Source organism: Piliocolobus tephrosceles, chromosome 12 (assembly GCF_002776525.5).
Source record: "Piliocolobus tephrosceles isolate RC106 chromosome 12, ASM277652v3, whole genome shotgun sequence".
Lineage (NCBI taxonomy): Eukaryota > Metazoa > Chordata > Mammalia > Primates > Cercopithecidae > Piliocolobus > Piliocolobus tephrosceles.
This window is the reverse complement of record NC_045445.1, coordinates 47159893-47184209: the sequence shown is the minus strand read 5'-3', so window position 1 is coordinate 47184209 and position 24317 is coordinate 47159893. Positions and strand designations below refer to the sequence as shown.

The 24317-nt window shown below is 37.9% G+C and overlaps 1 protein-coding gene across 5 annotated transcripts in view; it reads right to left on the bottom strand.

Annotated features, from left to right (window-relative positions):
* MORC4 (MORC family CW-type zinc finger 4) overlaps nucleotides 1–24317 on the bottom strand; it is a 63939-nt gene that overhangs the window by 28983 nt on the left and 10639 nt on the right. For 3 of the 5 annotated variants that reach the window (XM_023203084.3, XM_023203087.3, XM_023203089.3), the window contains 6 exons: nucleotides 20442–20659; nucleotides 19553–19700; nucleotides 15503–15695; nucleotides 15053–15181; nucleotides 12253–12372; nucleotides 10740–10840 (listed from right to left, as the gene is read on the bottom strand). In XM_023203084.3, the coding sequence (XP_023058852.1) occupies nucleotides 10740–10840; nucleotides 12253–12372; nucleotides 15053–15181; nucleotides 15503–15695; nucleotides 19553–19700; nucleotides 20442–20659 (909 nt within the window). The remainder of the gene's footprint in view (nucleotides 1–10739; nucleotides 10841–12252; nucleotides 12373–15052; nucleotides 15182–15502; nucleotides 15696–19552; nucleotides 19701–20441; nucleotides 20660–24317) is intronic. The other 2 variants (XM_023203086.3, XM_023203088.3) reach the window with 1 other exon arrangement.

Sequence of the window (24317 nt, the reverse complement as noted above, 5' to 3'; positions counted from 1 at the left end):
CAGGACTTGATGACTTGGGAAATTCTCAGCCCATTCACATTGCAAAATACGCTAAAATTTAGAGATTCAATGTCAGGAAAGTATGCTCTAGAGAAAAAGTTGAGGCTGGGCCTGGACAATCTTTTGTTAATATCTCAGAAAATCAAAAGGTCAGAGCATTCAGTCACACAAAATACTCTTTGAAAAGATAAAGTGAGCGCTTCCAAGATGGCTGAACAGGAACAGCCCCAGTCTACAGCTCCCAGCGAGACTGATGCAGCAAACGGGTGATTTCTGCATTTCCAACTGAGGTAACTGGTTCATCTCATTGGGACTGGTTGGAGAGTGGGTGCAGCCCACTGAGGGAGAGCCAAAGCAGGGTGGTGCACCGCCTCACCGGGAAACACAAGAGGTCGGGGGATTTCCCTTTCCCAGCCAAGAGAAGCCGTGAGTGACTGTACCTGGAGGAGTGGTACACTGGTGCCCAAATACTGCACTTTTCCCATGGTCTTTGCAACCGGCAGACCAGAAGAAACCCCCCTGTGCCTGGCTTGGCGGGTGCCACACCCACAGAGCCCTGCTCGCTGCTAGCACAGCAGTCTGAAATCGACCTGGAACATGGGACCTTGGCAGGGGGAGGGGCATTGCCATTGCTGAGGCTTGAGAAGGCGGTTCTATGTTAACAGTGTACACAAAGCGGCAGGGAAGCTCGAACTGGGTGGAGCTCACCACAGCTCAGCAAGGCCTACTGCCTCTCTAGATTCCACCTCTGGGGGCAGGGCATATCTGAACAAAAGGCAGCAGACAGCTTCTGCAGACTTAAAAGTCCCTGCCTGACAGCTCTGAAGAGAGCAGTGGTTCTTCCAGCACAGCGTTCAAGCTCCAATAACGGACAGACTGCCTCCTCAAGTGAGTCCCTGACCCCTGTGTAGCCTGACTGGGAGACACCTTCCAGTAAGGGCCAACAAACACCTTAAACAGGTGGGTGCCCCTCTGGGACAAAGCTTCCAGAGGAAGGATCACGCAGCAATATTTGTTATTCTGCAGCCTCCGCTTGTGATACTCAGACAAACAGCATCTGGAGTGGACCTCCAGCAAACTCCAACAGACCTGCAGCTGAGGGGCCTGTCTGTTAGAAGGAAAACTAACAAACAGAAAGGAATAGCATCAACATCAGCAAAAAGGACATCCAAACCAAAACCCCATCCATAGGTCCCCAACATCAAAGACCAAAGGTAGATAAAACCACAATGATGGGGAGAAACCAGAGCAGAAAGGCTGAAAATTCCAAAAACCAGAACACCTCTTCTCCTCCAAAGGAACACAACTCCTCGCCAGCAAGGGAACAAAACTAGATGGAGAATGAGTTTGACGAGTTGACAGAAGTAGGCTTCAGAAGGTGGGTAATAACAAACTACTCTGAGCTGAAGGAAAATGTTCTAACCCATCCCAAGGAAGCTAAAAATCTAGAAAAAAGGTTAGATGAATGGCTAATTAGAATAACCAGTGTAGAGAAGAGCTTTAATGACCTGATAGAGCTGAAAACCACAGTAGGAGAACTTCGTGAAGCATACACAAGCTTCAATAGCCAATTCGATGAAGCGGAAGAAAGGAAATCAATGACTGAAGATTAAATTAATGAAATAAAGCGAGAAGACAAGATTAGAGAAAAAAGAGTGAAAAGAAATGAACAAAGCCTCCAAAAAATATGGGATTACGTGAAAAGACCAAATCCACATTTGATTGGTGATCCTGAAAGTGACAGGAAAATGGAACCAAGTTAGAAAATACTCCAGGATATTATCCAGGAGAACTTCCCCAACCTAGAAAGACAGGCCAACATTCAAATTCAGGAAATACAGAGAATGAACAAGCTTCAGTAACCAACTCAATCAACTGGAAGAAAGAGTATCAGTGATTTAAGATCAAATGAATGAAATGAAGCAAGAAGAGAAGTGTAGAGAAAAAAGAATAAAAAGAAATGAACAAAGCCTGCAAGAAGTATGGGATTATGTGAAAAGACCAAATCTACATCTGATTGGTGTGCCTGAAAGTGAGGGGAAAAATGGAACCAAGTTGGAAAACACTCTGCGGGATATTATCCAGGAGAACTTCCCCAACCTAGTAAGGAAGGCCAACATTCAAATTCAGGAAATACAGAGAACGCCACAAAGATACTCCTTGAGAAGAGCAATCCCAAGACACATAATTGTCAGTTTCACCAAGGATGAAATGAAGAAAAAGCTGTTAAGGGCAGCCAGAGAGAAAGGGCGGGTTACCCACAAACAGAAGCCCATCAGACTAACAGTGGATCTCTCTGCAGAAACCCTACAAGCCAGAATAGAGTAGGGGCCAATATTCAACATTCTTAAAGAAAAGAATTTTCAAATAAGAATTTCATATACAGTCAAACTAAGCTTCATAAGTGAAGGAAAAATAAAATCCTTAACAGACAAGTAAATGCTGAGAGATTACGTCACCACCAGGCCTGCCTTACAAGAGCTCCTGAAGGAGGCACTAAACATAGATAGGAACAACCGGTACCAGTCACTGCAAAAACATGCCAAATTGTACAGGCCATCAACACTATGAAGAAACTTCACGAATTAATAGGCGAAATAATCAGCTAGCATCATAATGACAGGATCGAATTCACACATAACAATATTAACCTTAAATATAAATGGGCTAAATGCCCCAATTAAAAGACACAGACTGGCAAACTGGATAAACAGTCAAGACCCATCGGTGTGATGTATTCAGGAGACCCATATCACACGCAAAGACACACATAGGCTCAAAATAAAGGCATGGAGGAAGATCTACCGCAGAAATGGAAAGCAAAAAAAAGCAGGGGTTGCAATTCTAGTCTCTGATAAAACAGACTTTAAACCAACAAAGATCAAAAGAGACAAAAAAGGCCATTACATAATGGTAAAGGGATCAATTCAACAAGAAGAGCTAACTATCCTAAATATATATATACACCCAATATAAGAACACCCAGATTCATAAAGCAAGTTCTTGGAGACCTACAAAGAGACTTAGACTCCCACACAATAATAAAGGGAGACTTTTGCATCCCACTGTCAACATTAGACAGATCAATGAGACAGAAAATTAACAAGGATATCCAGGACTTGAACTCAGCTCCGGATCAATCAGACCTAATAGACATCTACAGAACTCTCCACCCCAAATCAACAGAATATACATTCTTCTCAGTACCACATAGCACTTATTCTAAAATTGACCACATAATTGGAAGTAAAACACTCATCAAATGTAAAAGAACAGAAATCACAAAAAACTGTCTCTCAGACCACAGCGCAATCAAATTATAACTCAGGATTAATAATCTCACTCAAAATCACACAACTACATGGAAACTGAACAACCTGCACCTGAATGACTACTGGGTAAATAACGAAATGAAGGCAGAAATAAAGATGGTCTTTGAAACTACCGAGAACAAAGACACAACATACCAGAATCTCTGGGACATGTTTAAAGCTGTGTGTACAGGGAAATTTATAGCACTAAATGCCCACAAGAGAAAGGAGGAAAGATCTAAAATCAACATCCTAACATCACAATTAAAAGAACTAGAGAAGCAAGAGCAAACACATTCAAAAGCTAGCAGAAGACAAGAAATAACTAAGATCAGAGCAGAACTGAAGGAGATAGAGACACAAAAAACCCTTCAAAAATTCAATGAATCCAGGAGCTGATTTTTTGAAAAGGTCAACCAAATAGACAGACTGCTAGCAAGATTAATAAAGAAGAAAAGAGAGAAGAATCAAATAGACACAATGAAAAATGATAAAGGGGATATCACCACTGACCCCACAGAAATACAAACTACCATCAGAGAATACTATCAACACCTCTACGCAAATAAACTATAAAATCTAAAAGAAATGAATAAATTCCTGGACACATATGCCCTCCTAAGTGTAAAGCAGGAAGAAGTTGAATCTCTGAATAGACCAATAACAGGCTCTGAAATTGAGGCAATAATTAATAGTCTACCAACCAAAAAAAGTCCAGGACCAGACAGATCCACAGCTGAATTCTACCAGAGCTACAAAGAGGAGCTGGCACCATTTCTTCTGAAACTATTCCAATCGATAGAAAAAGAGGGAACCCTCCCTAACTCATTTTATGAGGCCAGCATCATCCTGATACCAAAGCCTGGCAGAGACACAACAAAAAAAGAAAAATTTAGGCCAATATCCCTGATGAACATCAATGCGAAAATCCTCAATAAAACACTGGCAAACCGAATCCAGCAGCACATCAAAAAGCTTATCCTCCGCGATCAAGTTGGCTTCATCCCTGGGATGCAAGGCTGGTTCAACATATACAAATCAATAAACGTAATCCATCACATAAACAGAACCAATGACAAAAACCACATGATTACCTCAATAGATGCAGAAAAAGCCTTCAATGAAATTCAACAGCCTTTCATGCTAAAAACTCTCAATAAACTAGGTATCGATGGAACATATCTCAACACTATAAGAGCTATTTATGACAAGCCCACAGCCAATATCATACTGAATGGGCAAAAACTGTAAGTATTCCCTTTGAAAACCAGCACAAGACAAGGATGCCCTCTCTCTCCACTCCTATTCAACACAGTACTGGAAGTTCTGGCCAGGGCAATCAGGTAAGAGAAAGCAATAAACCATATTCAAATAGGAAGAGAGAAAGTCAAATTGTCTCTGTTTGCAGATGACATGACTGTATATTTAGAAAACCCCATCGTCTCAGCCCAAAATCTCCTTAAGCTGATAAGCAACTTCAGCAGTCTCAGGATACGAAATCAATGTGCAAAAATCACAAGCATTCCTATACACCAGTAACAGACAAACAGAGAGCCAAATCATGAATGCACTCCCCTTCACAATTGCTACTAAGAGAATAAAATACCTAGGAATATAACTTACAATGGATGTGAAGGAGCTCTTCAAGGAGAACTACAAACCACTGCTCAAGGAAATAAGAGAGGACACAAACAAATGGAAAAATATTCCATGCTCATGGATAGGAAGAATCAATATCGTGAAAATGGCCTCAGTGCCCAAAGTAATTTATAGATTCAATGCTATCTCCATCAAGTTACCATTGACTTTCATCACAGAATTGGAAAAACCTACTTTAAACTTCATATGGAACCAAAAAGGAGCCCACATAGCCAAGACAATCCTGGGCAAGAAGAACAAAGCTGGAGGCGTCACGCTACCTGACTTTAAACTTTACTGCAAGGCTACATTAACCAAAACAGCATGGTATTAGTACCAAAACAGATATATAGACTAATGGAACAGAATGGAGGCCTCAGAAATAATACCACACATCTACCACCATCTGATCTTTGACACACCTGATACACACAAGCAATGGGAAAAATATTCCATATTTAATAAATGGTGTTAGGAAAACTGGCTAGTCATCTACAGAAAACTGAAACTGGACCCCTTCCTTACACCTTATAGAAAAATCAACTCAAGATGGATCAAAAACTTAAACGTAAAACCTAGGACCATACAAATCCTAGAAGAAAACCTGGGCAATACCATTCAGGACATAGGCATGGGCAAAGACTTCATGTCTAAAACACCAAAAGCAGTGGTAACAAAAGCCAACATTGACAAATGGGATCTAATTAAACTAAAGAGCTTCTGCACAGCAAAAGAAACTACCATCAGAGTGAACAGGCAACCTATAGAATGGGAGGAAAATTTGGTAAGCTATCCATCTGACAAAGGGCTAATATCCAGAATCTACAAAGAACTTAAACAAATTTACAAGGAAAAAACAAACAACCCCATCAAAAAATGGGCAAAGGATATGAACAGACACTTCTCAAAAGAAGACATTTATGCAGCCAACAGACATATGAAAAAAATGCTCATTATCACTGGTCATTAGAGAAATGCAAATCAAAACCACAATGAGGTACCATCTCACACCAGTTAGAACGGCAATCATTAAAAAGTCAGGAAACAATAGATGCTGGAGAGGTTGTGGAAAATAGGAACTCTTTGACACTGTTGGTGGGAGTATAAACTAGTTCAACCATTGTGTAAGACAGTGTGACAATTCCTCAAGGATCTAGAACTAGAAATACCATTTGACCCAGCCATCCCATTACTGGGTATACACCCAAAAGATTATAAATCATGCTGCTATAGACACTTGCACACACATGTTTATTGTGGCACTATTCACAATAGCAAAGACTTAGAACCAACCCAAATGTCCATCAATGATAGACTGGATTAAGAAAATGTGGCACATATACACCATGGAATACTAAGGAGCCATAAAAAAGGATGAGTTCATGTCCTTTGCAGGGACATGGATGAAGCTGGAAACCATTATTCTCAGCAAACTATAACAAGATCAGAAAACCAAACACCACATGTTCTCACTCATAGGTGGGAGTTGAACAATGAGAACACATGGACACAGGGAGGGGAACATCACAAACTGGGGCCTGTAGGGGGTGTGGGGCTAGGGCAGGGATAATATTAGGAGAAATATCTAATGTAGGTGATGGGTTGATGGGTGCAGCAAACCACCATGGCACATGTATACCTATGTAACAAAACTGCACATTCTGCACATGTAATCCAGAATTTAAAGTATAATAATAAAAAGAAAGATAAAGCATATGACTCACAGATCTCCACAGCCATCTCAGCTGAAGCCAAAAAATAGATATAGCATTCCCCAGGAAAGACCTGCCCAGAGCCTCTTGCTGGATGACATGAATATACATGACATACATGGGAGACTCACAAGATTCTTAAGAGTGGCATACTAGCATGACAGCTAGCTTGAGCCTGGGCACGGTAGCTCACACCTGAAATCCCAGCACTTTGGGAGGCTGAGGCAGGAGTTCAAGACCAGACTGACCAACATGGAGAAACCTCGTCTCTACTAAAAATACAAAATTAACCGGGCGTGGTGGAGCATGCCTGTAATCCCGGCTACTCGGGAGGCTGAGGCAGGACAATCACTTGAACCCAGGACGGGGAGGTTGCGGTGGAGTGCCACTGCACTCCAGCCTGGGCAACAAGAGCAAAACTCCATCTCAAAAACAAATAAACAAACAAAACAAAACAAAAAGCTAGCTTGAATTGAAAGGGATGAAGAGAAGCCTGTTGGACCCTCAAAATTCTGCAGTCAGGAAACAGGCTGATGAAACTACTCAGCTGCAAACACATGCTACCCTTCAGGAAAAAGGAAAGACAACTTTGAGGGTGGAATCGTAAGCCCAGAGAGCAAAGCCTCAAGACTAGAGGATGAAGTCCTTGAAATTTAATGGAATGTGCATAGCTAGATTTTGAAAATGCCTGGGACCTGTGACCCCTTTTTTCCTTTTAGTTTCTCCCCCATTTGAAAAAGAATATATATAATTAGTATCCTATGCTTGTCCCACCACTGTATTTTAACAGCAAAATACAAAAAAAGAAAATACATATCCACAGATGTAGAGGAGTTTTGCCCAAAGATGTACCATACTCAGAGTATCACCCTTATGTGATTTAGATAATGAGATTTGAGACTTTTTAGTTGATGACATTTACATGAAATTTTTGACCCTGCATTGATGCTGTAATGGGTGGAGACTTTTGGAAACGTTGGGATGGGGTGAACATATTTTGCATATGAGATGTAAGTGGAATCTGAGAGAACAAAGGGCAGACTGTGATAGACATAATGTTTACACAGCAAGTGGAAATTTAGGTTACTCATCAAGTTGACCTTAAGACAGAAAGAATACCCCGAATTATCCAATGTAATCACAAGGGACCTTAGAAGTAGAAGAGTGCAACAGAAGAGTCAGAATCAGAGAAGATATGATGACAAAAGTAAGGTCATCAGAGTGATGCAATATGAGGACTCAACCTGTCACTGCTAGCTTTGAAGGTGAAGGAAGAGGGCCATGGGCAAGAAATGCTGGCAGCCTCTATAAGCTGGAAAAGACAGGAAATTGGATTCTTCCCTAGAGCCTCCAGAAAGGAATGCAGCCCTGCCAATACCTCGATTATAGCCCAGTAATATCTGTGTAGGACATCTAACCTACAGCATGCTACTACAGTAAATTAGTATTGTTATCAGCCACTAAGTTATGTGGTAATTTGTTATGACAGCAATGGAAGACAATTTCTGTGGTTTATAGACAGAAGTTGAGTATCACTATATTTCCCTCAAAGATGTAAAATACCTCATGGCTCTCCTATGAATTCATTATGTGTAGCTTAGCATGTACTTTAGGAATGATGGTTCTAGGACAGGGGTCAGCAAACTGGAGCCAAATCCAGCCCACTGCCTGTTCTTGTAAACAAAATTATATTAGACATAGCCATGCCGATTCCTTTACTTATTGTCTATGGCTGCTTTCATACTACAGCAAAATCGAGTAGTTGTGACCCCTTCCAGCCCTTTTCAGAAAAAGTTTGCCAACTGCTCCTCTAGGGTATGGCTCTACTCTACCCACTTAACTTGATTTGCCTTCACTCTAGTTATATCCCGTTATCTCTCCTCCCCATATTCTTACCATTCTGAGTTCCTGTCAGTACCTTAGCGCATGCTACAATTCCATCTTAGAATTCCCTTTCCTCTCTTCCATGTCTTGTAACACGTGAGGCACATCTCAAGTCATACTTTCTACCCAAAACCTTCCCCATCTCCTCTATCAAGGCATTTTCCCCATAACATGCTACTTAGGCTTTGATTGATCAAAGAGCTTTTTTATTGCTCACCAAATTACTTCGTATATGTTACAATCTGTTTATACAAATGTCTGTAAGCTCTAAAACTGTTAAAAGTGATATTACAGATGATTTATTTGTAGACATTCCAGCAGTATGATGGCTGGTATCTCTTTTATCATTTGCAGGTTTTGATATTTATAATACTCATAGGATGAGTTTGTTATAGCAGACAACCTTCTCTAATCCCTCTCTTAAATTTCTGTTTTTTTAAATACTTTTTCATTTTATATAAAATAAATTGAATAAAAAAGGGCAAAGGTGCCAGAATTGGCACAAGAGTTATGCAAATTTGTTATTCTCAAAAGACTGTACACAGAATAGTATACTAGTTCTCTGTTTTTAATAAAGTGTGTAGCAGATGTTATGCTAAGTCAGAAATCCTGTGTGTTCAACTGAATAAATCTACTGTCTACAGACTATCTCTATCTGATCCACTGCAATCACCTCATCATACCAAAACTAGACATCAAAAACCAAAGGTCTAATGCCTGTAAAATTTTAAAGGTAGATTTGGGGAGTTGGTGGCAAAGATATAGAAAGATGTTAAATAATTTTTAATATCTAACATTTGAATTTCACAAATCTTAATTATTTAGTCATCAGCAATTCACTATTCTTTTCATTCAACTGAAACATAACAACTTGACTCGGATACTTTTGTCAAACTAATGTCATTCCTAAGCTTTCACTCCTAAGAGTCAAGTCCTGGCCAAAGATTTCCATTATGGGCCAGATTTATATTTAAATGACCATTTTACTTAGACTGAGGGCAGGTAGTTGTCATAACCACTGAGTAGCCCAAGTGACCATGAACCAATTGCCCTGAAATTAATTTGGAGTTGCCATTCAAATAGTTATCTCTCTCAAACACTAAACCTAAAATTCTTGTGGTTCCAGACAAATTAAGATACAAGACTTGACTTCATTACAGTCTGGGCACAAAACAGAAGAGATTTGGGAAATTTCTTTTCTCCCACGCTAAGAAAAATATTTGCTACTGAGACTTCAAGGAAAATGACAGCAAATGTCCTCATACCTTCTTTCTCCATACTCCCAGAATACCCCTTACCCTTTTTTGCGCTTACAGATACTTCCCTCTGCTTAGAATGTCCTTCCTCTACTGTACACCTAGAAAACTTTTCCTTCATGTTTAATCTCAAATATAATCCGCTTCGTGAAGCCTTCCCTGACTCCCTTAAGCATATTTAAAGTTCTCCCTGCTTTGCACATATCCCCTATTAAACAATAATTTTATAAGTATTTAAGTTTCTTATTTACATACATATTTGTTCGTAGGTGTCGAAGAGTCTTATTTTTCATCCTTAGTACCTGGCACATAGAAGCTGTCTCATAATACTTAACGAAATAAAACTCATCTCCCTCTCGACATTTTAAAAACAAACTATTCTAACCTGGCTTTAAAAACTCCTTTCTTTGTCTTCTAAAAATATCCCTACTGGTTCAGCCATAATGTCGAGTTCCTTTCAGATTCTTACCTGTTTGCCTGCCCTATTAAATCTAGATGCTTTAATGAAAGCACATGTCTTTCCTGCTGTTCCACCACTTTGCTCTAAATCTGTTCACTGGCTTCAAGAAAAATTTTTGGAACAAATTTCAATCTGCTTTTTTTTACCCAATGTATTCCATAACTTCAGATCCATTCATCTGTTTCCATTGAAGATCAATTCCAAAGCTTTTCACTTCCCCAGAAATCTTTTACCAAATTACTCCTATGCTCTTTGCATAATTTCTAAACGTAAGGTTTATCTCAACAAGACTCCATATATCATTCAGCAAACTTTAATTTAAAATGAAATCATTTTATCTCTAATCTTGGAAAACAAATTTGAAGTAATTCTCAGTTAACCTATTTAGCAGGTTTTTAGAGATGGTTTTAGAGGCTTTGGACAATAGAATAACATCTGAACAAACTAACGGAAGCACCTCAGGTTGGGAGTGACTCACCGGTACTCCTTGGTATACTCAAAGTCTTGTTTGTTGTAGGCAGGTTTTAGGAAATTGCACTCAATGACTCCAATTACTCCTACACCTTCTCCACGAGTTGGCTTAGAAGAAAATATTAATTTCAACACTTACATTACTGTTGGCTGCCTGGAGGCATTTCCTTTTGATTCCAAACAATAATAGAAAGGTTACATAACGTTCATGGGCAAGAAAAGACCATCAAGATCTAGAGAAACACTTAGAATGTACATCAACAGACTGCAAGCATTAAACTGAACTAGAAATTCTGACAAATTCTAGGGCAGAGATTTTCAAAATACGATCCATAGATCACTAGGAGTCTTCCGCAATTAGTAGCCATCTCTACTTCACCCACACTACCTCAACTTTTATCTGCTTTGTATTCCAGGACTACCATAAGACTGCATTTGAATAAACAATTACCGTGCTAAAAAACCAAGGTTATATACTACTGTTCTAAAGAACTGAAACAAATATTCATCTGAAAACAATTTTAAGGGTGCTATGTGACCCTATATTAAAATAAACAATTTTCCCACATACATAGGCCACCAAACAACTACTAAAGAGAGTCACACTTACAGTAATTATTAATTACAAGTTGATGCAAGAGTTTTATAGATTTAAATCATATTCTAATTCTTTAATGGAAGAAACCGAGTAAAGGTGTAATTAGACTGGCACACAAACATGAGTTGTCTAAAGGTGCTATAACAAGGAAAAACAAAATAGGCTGAAAATGAGTTATCCTGGGCTTTATATAACTTTATATAACATTTTACTATGATGAAGCAGTTCATCATTTTTGTGCTTTAGCAATCTTATCTGTAAAATAGGAATAAAAGGGATACTTGTAGACATTGCTACTTTAAATAATCATTAAGACATTAAAGATGATGGTAAAATTTGTATAGAGTGGTTTAAAAAATATTTTCACATAATTTATCTCATTTAAATCTCTCAACCCTGTAAGCTACGAGGTAGGCAAAGCAGGTATGTTTATTATTGTTGTTTCCACTTCATAGGTCAGGAAATTGATCCTCAGATAAATTAAAAAATTTATCCAAGGTTACACAGCTTGTAAATGGAAAATTCAGGACCCAAATCCTGGTCTTCAACCACCATATTTTATATGCCTTTCACTACGCCTTATTGTCTTCCCAAGAAAATGGAAAGAGTTACCTAAAACACAAATAAGCTGAGACACATGGTAAAATTGCTGGTATTCTCATTCTGCCTCTTAGTAACAGCTACTTAGAAAATGCATTCACATTCAGTAAAGTTGTTGGGTTGATTAACATCTGAAGAATGAGAGGTAGAAAGAGTTTTTCAACACAAGACAGCTCACTGGTAACACAATTCCAGAATCAGAATTCAATAAGCATCATAAGATGGGAGTAAAAGCCATTAATAAGCCTATCCCCTTTGCAAATTTTAAATTATCTTCCTACTCTTTTCAGCCTCCTATGACAAAGAAATATTAACCACTCACCTTCACCTGGCACCCCACCTTCTCAAAGGATTTTATGAGTCGGTTGTTATGATACATCATTATTCCAAACTGGTTACTATTCTTGCAAGAGAACCCAAAGGTGATTCTCACCTGCTTATTCTGAGAAGAACGTTGTTAAGGAGACAAACATACCAGGGACTTCAACGATAAATTTTGCACCATATTATAGAAAAACCATCAAATACCAAGGGACATAAATTGGTACAACCTTTTGAGAGGGCATTTAAACATCTGTTGCAATCGCTTTGAGAATATTCTTAATATTCGACCAAGTAATTCTCTTTTAAAGAATTTATCCCACAGAAACAGTCAGGGAGGCTCACAAAGGTTTAGGAATTACAGAGATTTTTCAATTTGTTATAAAAGCAGAAAAACAGAAATAATTTAAATGTTCAACGATAAAGAAATGATTAAATAAATGTTGATACAGCTACATGCAGCTCTTTTAAAATTATGCCCTTGAAATATTTGAGAATATCAGGAAATGCTCAGATTATAAAAACATCACACACACACACACACACACATCACACACACGCATAGAAAGACTGTAAGAAAAGATACCTAAATACCATCAGTGATTATAAAATTCACAAATAATCACAAAACATTTCTTAGCCCTTGCTAGTTGCTCAATCTGCTGCTAGGGCTCATAGGTTCTGATAAGAGCTGTCAATGGGCCAATACGAATCTGTAAAATTATATCCAATAAGGTAAATCCTCTTACCATACCAAACACAATGAAAGCAAAAGCAAGGGAAAGAACAATGAATAGTCCTGTAGTGATACATCTCATGGGAAGAAGTTAACAAGCTTGGATAAATGAAATGAAGACAACTGATTATTACAAGTAAAATATGAATAATGATGAGTTTTTAACAGGTCCTACTTAATTTAAAAACCAAGGTAAGTAAGTGAGAAAGATAAAGGAGAGACAGAGAAACTGAGATTTTCATTAAAACAAATTCTAAGAAACCTTCATGTCTAAATGAGTCAAATGAAAATTTACTTTTGTCACTTATTCAAAAAATGATCTCCATGCCCCCTTTAAAAGACAAGCTACTTGCATCAAAACCCTATAACAAATGGGTCACATATGACATAAAGACACGACTCAAGTGGGTGCATAACACAGTACTGTTTGGCTCAGAATATATAATGTTCTGAACTCTAGCAGTTCACATAAAACCTCAAATAAGACCTATTCTAATGCAAAAACAAAACAAGACAAAACTCCTGCAAGCAAACAAACCAAAATCCTATGCCATAAAATTAACTTTGTAAAGATAAAGATTGTCAAATTTTTCTTTCTGTTGTGCACTTTTAAAATTCCAAATTATGGAGTGATGGTACACTGGGGTAGGAGACTTGCCAAATTAGTGTAAGGAGACAGAACAAAGATGAAAGAAGTGGACTTTGATAATTGAGAAGTAAGTAAGTTAGTAGCAATGATCTTGTTCCTCAGTGACCTTGGGGGAAATTTTATTAGGACTTTCATTTTACCCATGCCTACAGTAAATCTGTTTAGTCCAAACTATAATATTGGCAGGTAATTTGGTTTAATGGGAAGGGAGTCTGAGAAGAGCTAAGGTAACATATAGAATGCATGCATAAAAGTTTCCCGGATAGAAACCCACAAAAAGAAAAAAGCTAGAGACAGGTATGTGTTATATCCTAAAACAGTAGTTGGAAAGCACTTCTTTAGACTGGCTCTGTTAAACCTATGGTACTAACATCCTAGTCTACATATGGTGAGATTATAACTAATTCACCTATAGAAGCAAACAATGCTAGCTCTGGCTTTATTAAATTGATTTGTTTAGTGCTTTAAGAAAACATTCCTAGTAGCCAAGATATGTGTTTCCAAAAAGGAGAAAAAAGAGACCAATGATTTCTGATTTTTGGTCAGGGAAAGACAAAGCATGCTAGATAATGCCTTTGATAAAGCAAATAGAGTGTGATCATGTTTCTCAGGCCAAGAGTTATGCTTAGTTACTAGAAAATAAATTAAAAGAACAATTTTTCATAACCTTGCAAGTTTTCAGCCTTTCAAAGACATTTTCTGCCCCAAAAGCCATCAACGAAGTTGTACCTAATTTCCACAGTTCATCTTGAGATTTTTTTCTAGTCTCTGAAATCCATTCTCAATGCAACGCGGGGGAGAGGTAGAAGTAAAAACAAGCAATGGCTCCTCTGAGTGGCTACCATTATGAGAAGTACCAGGAATTTATGTCAAACCTAAGAAGATTTATTTCAGTCTAGAAAATCAACTTTTAATTTCCACCCTCCTAACTTCAATCAATGTAAGTCTGGACCTGTTACAACAAAAAATTGCAGTGTATCCACAAGATTAAGAAGTTCTAGTCAGTATTTTGCTTATTTCAGTAAATTTAATATATATCAAAATCCCAGTACAAACCAAATGATGTGTATTATTCCTTAGAGATTCTCAAAACTGGCTGCTCATTAGAATCAGCTGATGATTTTAAAATAATAAATATTTCTTATTTTTTTAAAAAAAGGTTTCAGACACTACTGAACCAGAATCTCCAGTCTCAGGATTCTATTATTTCAACAGTTTCCAGGTGATTTCTGATAAAAATGGTACATAGATTGGCATTTAAGAAAGACTTCCTCAGAGTACACTATAATAAAATGCGTACTATGACGTACATTTTTGAATTGGAAAGGGAAAGTTTTTGTTTTTCTGTGTCAACCTGAAAACTTAATCCTGAAATAAAGAGGTCAACTTCATGTAGTGGTATAGTTGTAAGGATACTGTGAAGGTAGGTTTATATGTATCATATTCTACATTGGCCAGGCTCTTGGCAATCATCTGGGTAGTCACCTTCTTTTGACGCAGAAAAATTTTCATCCGTGGCTTCATGTATAGAATACCACAAAATGCCTGTGGAACAGAATGGTGAAGGGAAAGTTATGTGATATTGCCAATTCTGCTGACATCCCCATAAAACACTGCTATCAACTGATTCTATGCTGGGTAAAGATTTGGCTCCATTTCTATACCTTCTTATACTATGTAAACTACCACACTAAAGTACTGCTGACTATATTATCTAAACTGTCTCAACGGAGAGAATAAAAAGGAATACTAGCACATGGCTGGAGGGTTGTCATCTTTGTATAACTAAAAGAAGATCTTGTTCTACAATATTTTCAGGTTATAGGATATCTTACCTCTCATTGTTGAAAAACCATTCTTACTTACCCTTAAAGAATATTCTGTTTCTGGCAGCTCAGAGGTAACACCGCCAGTCATTTTTTCTTCTGTGTCAAAGTCTGATACCAGGATGTCATATCGATCTGTATCAAAGTCCAACTCAGATTTTCCATTTTTATTTCTGGGGAAAACAGACAAGTACCAATCTAACAAAAACTGGCTCCAAAGGACAAAAAATGCACTAGGAACCCAAAAGAAAAAAAACAATATGAGCCAAAACTCAGGTATCTGTTTCTTTCCCTGACTACCAGTGCAAAGGAACTACAAACCACTTGGGTAGAGGATCATACGATACTTAAGGGTATTCCCATTCTAAACAAATCTACTTTTTCATAGAGGTGATGATGTCACATTCCTAAGAAAAAAAGAATGTGGAATGTCTATGATCTGATAAATCAAATGGATGTCAGCTATCTTCAAAGTGGGATCTTAAAATAGACACAAGCTTTCTAGGTATTGTTAGTAAGTCACTCAACATCATTTTCCCCAGCTGAATGAACAGATGAATCAAAACCCACTTCTACCAACTTCAAACAAAAAAGATACTAACATCTCCCCAGATCTAATCCTATTTCTTAAAAGGAAAAAAGACTGTTATAAAAGCAGCATATATTTACTAGTCCTCTAGGATACCATTTATAGAATTATCATTTAAACATAATGGTACTAATATTCCTTCCATAAGGAACTTTCTCCTTCCCATAATCTTTTTGGGCCACTTGGTTTTGATCCATTCCAAGACCCTGAGCTGTATCACTAACCACTGCCAGAGAAAAAAGGTTAAGACCCATCTTAATTCTTGAAAAAAACTCAAATGACAGGTTTTAGAGAAAACGTATATATCAGAACAGTAGTTCCCAAAATTTATTCTGTGGAACAGTAATCTCACAAGATACTCTTAAAAAGAAATAAATACATAAAAGTTCTAAGATCAAATAAAATTGAGAAATAATTCTTAGCCCTCAGAGTCACCTCGAGCTCTAGTGATAACTCTTGCTTCATACTTCAGGCTCCGTAAGCTCAGAGCTGCTGTGTTGAAATTGTAGCTCCTTTTATAGGGCTGCACCAGAGCCATTATGGTCTGTCTGCATCATGTCCATGTCAATGTATAATAGCATATTATGGATTTTCCAGGATAATTCTGAATTCTCACTACTCCACCCGACCCCAAGGCATATGCCCTGAGGAGATTCTCTGTCTTCCTTGTCCCTCACCTTCCCCATCTAAGGAAAAAAGGTCTGTAGAAACATTTTCGTTAGAGACAGGGTCTTGCTCTGTTGCCCAGGCTGGAGTGCAGTGGCATGATCATAGCTCACCATGGCCTCCAACTTCTGGGTTCAAGCGATTCTCCCATGTTGTTCTCCCAAAGGGCTGGGATTAGAGGTGTGAGCCACCACCCAACCTAAAGAAATACTTTTTCAAAATTGATTGGGAAACACTGCATAGTGTATAGCTCTTTCACATATTTTCAATATACATTAGTATATTAAAGTACTCCAGGACTCTCAGAAGTCCTACAATAAAGCAACACAGTAAACTTTAAGTCAGCTTTTCCCAAATTTATTTGACCATGTAATCCTTTATTTATACAGGTTGAGTATCCCTTAACTGAAATGTTTGGGACCAGAAGTGTTTCGGATCCTTTTGGATTTTGAAATATTTGCATTATACTTACTGGTTGAGCACCCCTAATCTAAAAATCCAAAATCCAAAATGCTCCAATGATCATTTCCTTTGAGTTGTCATGTCTGCGCTCAAAATGTTTTAGATTTTGTAGCATTTCAGATTTCAGATTTTTGGAATAGGGAAAGTCAACCCGTATAGCACCTAGTACCATATACACAACTGGGAAATGACATAAAAAGAAAAATTTCTGTTTAAGATATGTAAATCACTGTAATACCTCAAAAAATTCTTTGTAATACAAACTATATTACTTGAGGTTTTCTCAGTAGGACACAGCGAGGATCTAAATTACCAATGTGTGAGTCACATTTCTTTTAATTGTTAAGTACAGTACTCTCGATATAAACCAGCATTGTTTTTATTTGTTTTACCCAGGTAAATAAGACAAAATACTTCACCTAAGGAGAAAAGGATGAAGAAATGTATCTGACAATCTTTTCTATTAAGCATATCCGTAATACCTCTATTTTATATTAAGGTTTTTAGGATTATTTTTTAGTGTTTAGGTGTCAATCCATTTTTTTTTTTTTTTTTGAGATCGAGTCTTGCTCTGTTGCCCAGGCTGGAGTGCAGTGGTGTGATCTCCACTCACTGCAAGCTCCGCCTCCCGGGTTTACGCCATTCTCCTGCCTCAGCCTCCCGAGTAGCTGGGACTACAGGTGCCCGCCACCACGCCCGGCTAGTTATTTGTATTTTTTTAGTAGAGACGGGGGTTTCACTGTGTTAGCCAGGATGGTCTCGATCTCCTGACCTCGTGATCCGCCCGTCTCAGCCTCCCAAAGCGCTGGGATTACAGGCTTGAGCCATAATCTATTCTTAAACGTATTCCATTAGACATGCTAAGATTAAAATAATGAAATAGCATAAAGTATTTCTAGATTGTTGTATTAGATTTGAAGACATGATTTTAACCTAGTCTCATTATAGTTCATACTTATCTGCTTCGAAGATTTTTTTCTACTTCTTTTTTTTTTGAAGAGACAGGGTCTCACTTTGTTGCCCAGGCCGGTTTCAAATTCCTGGCCTCAAGTGATCCTCCTGCCTTGGCCTCCCAAAGTACTGGAATTACAGGTGTGAGCCACCATGCCTGGCTAGATTTTTCTACTTCTAATCCAGCTACTGTGAAAGCACTAATACAGAAGTCGTTATTTTTTAAAGATCTTATTGTATTTTGTTCGCTCTAATTTTTCTTTCTCATGCTTCATTGTCATTGTCTAATAAGTAAAATAACTATCAATTACCAAACATAAAAAAATGCCTATTGGCCAGGCACGGTGTCTCACTCCAGTAAGAGGCTGGGGTGGGTGGATCACTTGAGGTCAGGAGTACAAGATCAGCCTAGACAACATGGCAAAACCCTGTCTCTACAAAAAATATAAAAATTAGCCAGATGTGGTAGCACACACCTGTAATCCCAGCTACTCGAGAGGCTGAGGCACAAGAATCACTTGAACCCAGAAGGTGAAGGTTACAGTGAACCAAGTTTCCACCACTGCACTCCAGCCTGGACAAGAGAGATTCTGTCTCATTTAAAAAAAAAAAAAAAAAAGTGCCCATGAATATGAAATAGATATTTATAAAGGATTCTGAGGAGCTTAGAATATGCTAAACTGTCTTAATTATCTGTGGCAACAGCCTCAGGATATGTGTGTTTCCACCTTAAACATACCACATTTTACCAACAAGAACCACTACCTCAAACAGAACTGTTTTCCTTTTTCTTTTTTTTTTTTTTTTTTTTTGAGACGGAGTCTCACTCTGTTGCCAGGCTGGAGTGCAGTGGCGTGATCTTGGCTCAGTGCAAGCTCCAACTCCTGGGTTCAAGCGATTCTCCTGCCTCAACCTCCCAAGTAGCTGGGACTACAGGCGTGCACCACCACGCCCAGCTAATTTTTGTATTTTTTTTTTTTTTTAATAGAGACGGGGTTTCACCATGTTGGCCAGGATGGTCTCAGTCTCTCAACCTCGTGATCTGCCCACCTCAGCCTCCCAAAGTGCTGAGATTACAAGCATGAGCCACCGCGCCCAGCCAGAACTCTTGTTTTTCTAAGACAAAGTTACATAAAAGTATGCAATGAGATATAAATATGTATCAAAATTTATCTATTTTGCTTCTCTAAAAAGAGTTATTAAAATGTGCTAGGCCAAGTGCAGTGGCTCACACTTGTAATCCCAATAATTTAGGAGGCTAAGGAGGGAATATCACTTGAAGCCAGGTGTTCGAGACTAGCCTGGGCAACATAAATGAGACCCTGTCTTTCTATAAAAACTTTGAAAGTTAAAATTAAATAAAAATGTGTTTCATCATACTACCTTTGTTTATTAGAAGCTATCACCCTTGTAATACTATACCTGCGGATGTTCCAAATGAGAACACGAGTGCCTTTTTTGCCTGGGATGGCATCAAACTGGGCCAGCAGGTCATTTTCACTGTTGAAAATGGAATAGTTCAAGATGGCTTCTAGGCTGGGCAATGAATCCTCGGTAATAATCATTTTTTGTAAAATCAAATATAGTCAAAGAAAAAAATAATATCTTAGGATGCTATCGAGAAGGAAGATCTGCCCTTTGGGTTGCATATTTAGACAAAACTACAGACATAAAGCATGCATATTACTGCTATAGAAAGAAGAAAGGTGAAAAATGGAGAAAGGTTATAGAGACAAGCTCCAAAATCAGTTGCCCATGCAGAATATAGCTTCAACGATATAATGTAAACAAAGTCTTATAATTAAAAGTAAAGATCAAAGGCTTAAATTTTTAACTTCTTTGGAAGCAATAAATTAAAATCTTATTGCTATACTGTTCCAGTCAAGACAACCAGGTGTCTAACAGAAGTAACAGCTGCGCAGATATAGGGAAATGACTATTCTGCTATTATATAAGCTGATAAACAGTATGTTTTCTAGGCATATCAATGCAAATGTAGCTATCCTTTTGGGGGGCAAAAAAATAGGCAGGCCCCGGGAGCTTTACCATGGGGTGGTGGTAGAGCAGACACATACTATATAGATCAAACTGTGTAACAATGAAAATTTCAATACAGCAAAAACATTTCTAAGCTTCTGTCGATGGTCTTATTTTTAAAATATTTAATAGAGAAAAATCCCAGTTAAATTTAAGACATTTGAATACCTCTTTTAAAACTTCTGATAGTAGGATTTGACCTGAAGAGGTTCCTATCAAAACACTCAGATTAGACTAATTTTTAACCAACATTCTCCATTTCCAGAAAGGATATTGTTTTGCTGGTTGAATGGAACAATTGGTACAATAACTGCCTGGGCCTGGACACATTCCAGATAGGTCTGTGACAGAAGTCCAACAGTGAGAGTACCCCCATTCTTGGTGAAGACAAGGGCGTCCTTTCCTAGCCGCATGGAGCCTGACTTGAAACCATTACCAAAGACCCCAATGGGACACTGGCTCTTCTTTATTACTTTATCTGTAAAGCCAAAGCTGCAATTACAGAAGAAAAAACAAATCAGAAAAAAAGAAATCAGAATGGTAAAAAGCATCCTAAGATAGGTGACAGGAAGAATATTTGGCCTACAAATAAATAACACTTGTAAAAAGTCCCTCCTTTTTTATTCCTTTTGGTATTTATGGGCAAAACTATTAGGTTAAAAACACAGGAAATTACTATGGGGTAATGGGACTAATTTTTCTGTGTGGTTTGTGTGTACATAAATAGTTCCATTACGTTAGAGTCACACTTTATAAAAGTAAACAAGGGCCCCTTTTCACCAGCTAACATAGCTGGAAAAGGCTTGGGAAGCTGTCTTTCCTGTCTAGATAAAACAGCTCTGATTGCTGTAGAAGCAAAGTTAGGATAAGGTGAAAAGGGTAGTTATCTAGAGAGGGTAACAGAAGTTTCAGATATTGTCATTGGTCAGAGGTACTAGATTAGGCATCTCCTAACCTGTTTATATCATCCTCTAGAAATCTGAAAGTCAGGGATCATATATCTTGACAATTTCAACTCTCCACTCAAAGGATAACCCTTCCAATTCTTAGTCTCTGTTCCATCTGCTGGGACAGTTCATTGGAATGTGGCCAAAGGATAAAAATAGGTAGTTCTGCCTCTGAATATCAGCAAACAGCTGCAGTATAAAGTCTCTCTTGCTCTATTGAGGACCTTTCACTTAGGCACCTCAACAATCTCTGTAGTCCATTTTGATCAGCTTAATCTGGAAGCCAGAACCTTTCCCTTTCTTGTATTTTCCATTCAGGTACACACCAAAATAACAGAACTTTAAAAACTAAAAATTAAATGATTATATATCTTCCCTCATCATCAATAAAACTAATTGTAAGGATTGTTTCTCAGGATGAGAAGGAGAAATGAATAGAGTTTCGTGAATGAGTACAAAACTTATAGTTAGATAGAAGAAAAAAGTTCTAATGTTCCATAGCAGACCAGGGTGACTATAATTAGCAATAATACATCATATATTTCAAAGTAGCTAGAAAAAAGGACTTCCAATGTCACCAACATATAAATTCTCAAGGTGATGGAAACCCCAAACACCCTCACTTGATCACTGCACAGTCTATGCATGTATAAAGTACTCACATGTACCCCATAAATATGTAAATATTAGGTATCAATGAAAGAAAAAAATCATACTAAAAAGGATTGTTCCTCTCCAGATTGACTAATTTTACAATGTTGTGCACTACCATTCATTCAATAAATATTTAAACTAAGCACCTACGATGTGCCATGCATTGGGCTAAGCACTAGAGACAATTTTTAATAAAAGAGACATGATTTTTGCCTTCAGAGTTTATAATCTAAGGAAGGACTTCATATATTACACATTAGGTGCTTCTCAACATCAATAAAATAGATACTCTGAGCAGACCATGACTGAGCAGGCTGATCTTTAACAATTTTACTCTTTTGAGCATGGAGAGCTGAGGTATCTGGTTTCTACTTCCTGAAGGCTATGGTTTTGTGTTTACTCACTAGGAAAGGGGACCATCTTTTAATTTTCTATTTCAAAACATTATGCAGTAATACCATATGTCCTCCTAGAGTAAACACTTTATAGGAGCTGTGTGTATCCCACAAATAAATCTAGTGACAGAAAAAGGTAATTTCCACAGCAGCAGTCTGTTGGAAAAAAAAAAAAAGAACATTCAGTTTGTGTTGCCTATGGGCCTTAGTATTCCAGGATATAGACTTGTAATAGTAAGATTCATGCATTCCCATTCTTCTTGTGGATTGGCTTTAAAAAAAAAAAAAAATAGGTTTGTTATGAGGATTAAATTATATACTGTATGCAAAAATACACTAAATATAAAGTAGTATTCAAACATTAATTTTAAACTAACTCTAGAAGTCATTCTGATAGTTGTCATGTGCTATCCCCTACTCCTATTTCAGACCTAAGATCACATCTAAAACTCAGGGCTCTTCATAAATAGTAATCTTACACACCACTTCAAATGAATTTGTATGGTTAACCGGACTTTAACTTTCTCTTATACCACAAAAGCTTCAATTAGGTGATCAAGGGAAAGTGGTGAAAACAGGGAGATTACAACTCCCTTAATTTTTTAGCCTCTTCCACCATCTATCACCTCTTTTTCCCTTTGAAAGTATAAACCCTCACTGTGTTAATTTGGGGAGACCAAATGATACAAGGTTGAGAAGATAACCAGTAGCGTGAGGCTAGAACCAGAATGGAAAAGGATAAGAAAAATGAGAAGAGAGGAGCTATAAACTCTGGATTTTTGTTGCTGTTACTGTGTTTCACTTAACTCTTCCTGTGTGCTCTTTTATTCCACCTAAGTTCTCACATTAGGCATTCCATTTAAATGCAAACTGGCAGAATGAATGCCAGGTACCAATCAAATAACTACCTAATACAAAAGCCCTCACCACACATAATAGAATTGTAGGAATGAATATGATAGTTTGCTATAGCTCAGTAATATTTTCCACAGAGCTAACTTGGCTCAGGTGGTTTCTATTTGCTAAGTCAGTCCTGCTCTATCCTCTCATGTAAGAGACAACACTGTTTACACATCAAGGTGGCCTGGATACCAGCACTTTTAGTGGAATTCAAAACTACAGCAGCTTGCTCTGGAGTATATTAAAATGTCAAGAATCCAGAATCCAGAGAGGTAAATTTAAATTGGGACTCTGCAGTGACACGTGTTTACCTATGTAACAAATCTTCACGTGTACCTCCAAACCAAAAACAAAAGTTAAGAAAAATAATAGACAAATAAATAAATAAATAAAGAAGGACTCTGACCAATGAAACAAACCTTGGCAAAATCCATGGGCGCACAAAGGCAGGCACTGCTATTTCCTAGGTATTTTTGTGATTTAATATGAAATATAAAAGAATGAAAGCGTGCTAAGCAGACTGTTATTCTCCAGCTATTGTTTTAGAAGAATATACCTGCTAGGAAGTGCACTTCTGAGGTAGCAAATACCCTCTGTGGTTCTGTGGCTGTTTTTAGTCTTTGAACTTTGAAAGCGGTTTCTCACCTTGCTTGAAAAAGGCAGCTGAAAATACAGACTAACTGATCCACACACTAGCCCCAGAAGGTAAAGATAATTAGTTGTGGACCTTAAAGGAATTTAATAATAGGTTTTTCCTTTTTAATTTGATTTTCATGAAATTCTATGTTTATGGAAGAAACTGTTGCTACAGTTACACAACTATTTTATCAGTCCGAAAACAGAGTTGCATAAAGAGTTGGAAAGTGTGGACAGGGTAACAACAAATGTTAGAGGTCAAATAGAACTTCTGTAGGCTTAATAAATTTGCATAATCACTTCTATTATTTTTTCCAAATACAAAAGTAATATGCCTTCAAATAAAAAAACAGCGCCAGGCGCGGTTGCTCACACCTGTAATCCCAGCACTTTGGGAGGCCGAGGCGGGTGGATCACTTCAGGTCGGGAGTTTCAGACCAGCTGACCAACATGGTGAAACCCCGTCTCTATTAAATATACAAAATTAGCCAGGCATGGTGGCGCATGCCTATAATCCCAGCTACTTGGGAGGCTGAAGCAGGAGAATCACTTGAATCCGGGAGGCAGAGGTTGCAGTGAGCCAAGATCACACCATTGCACTCCAGCCTGGGCAACAAG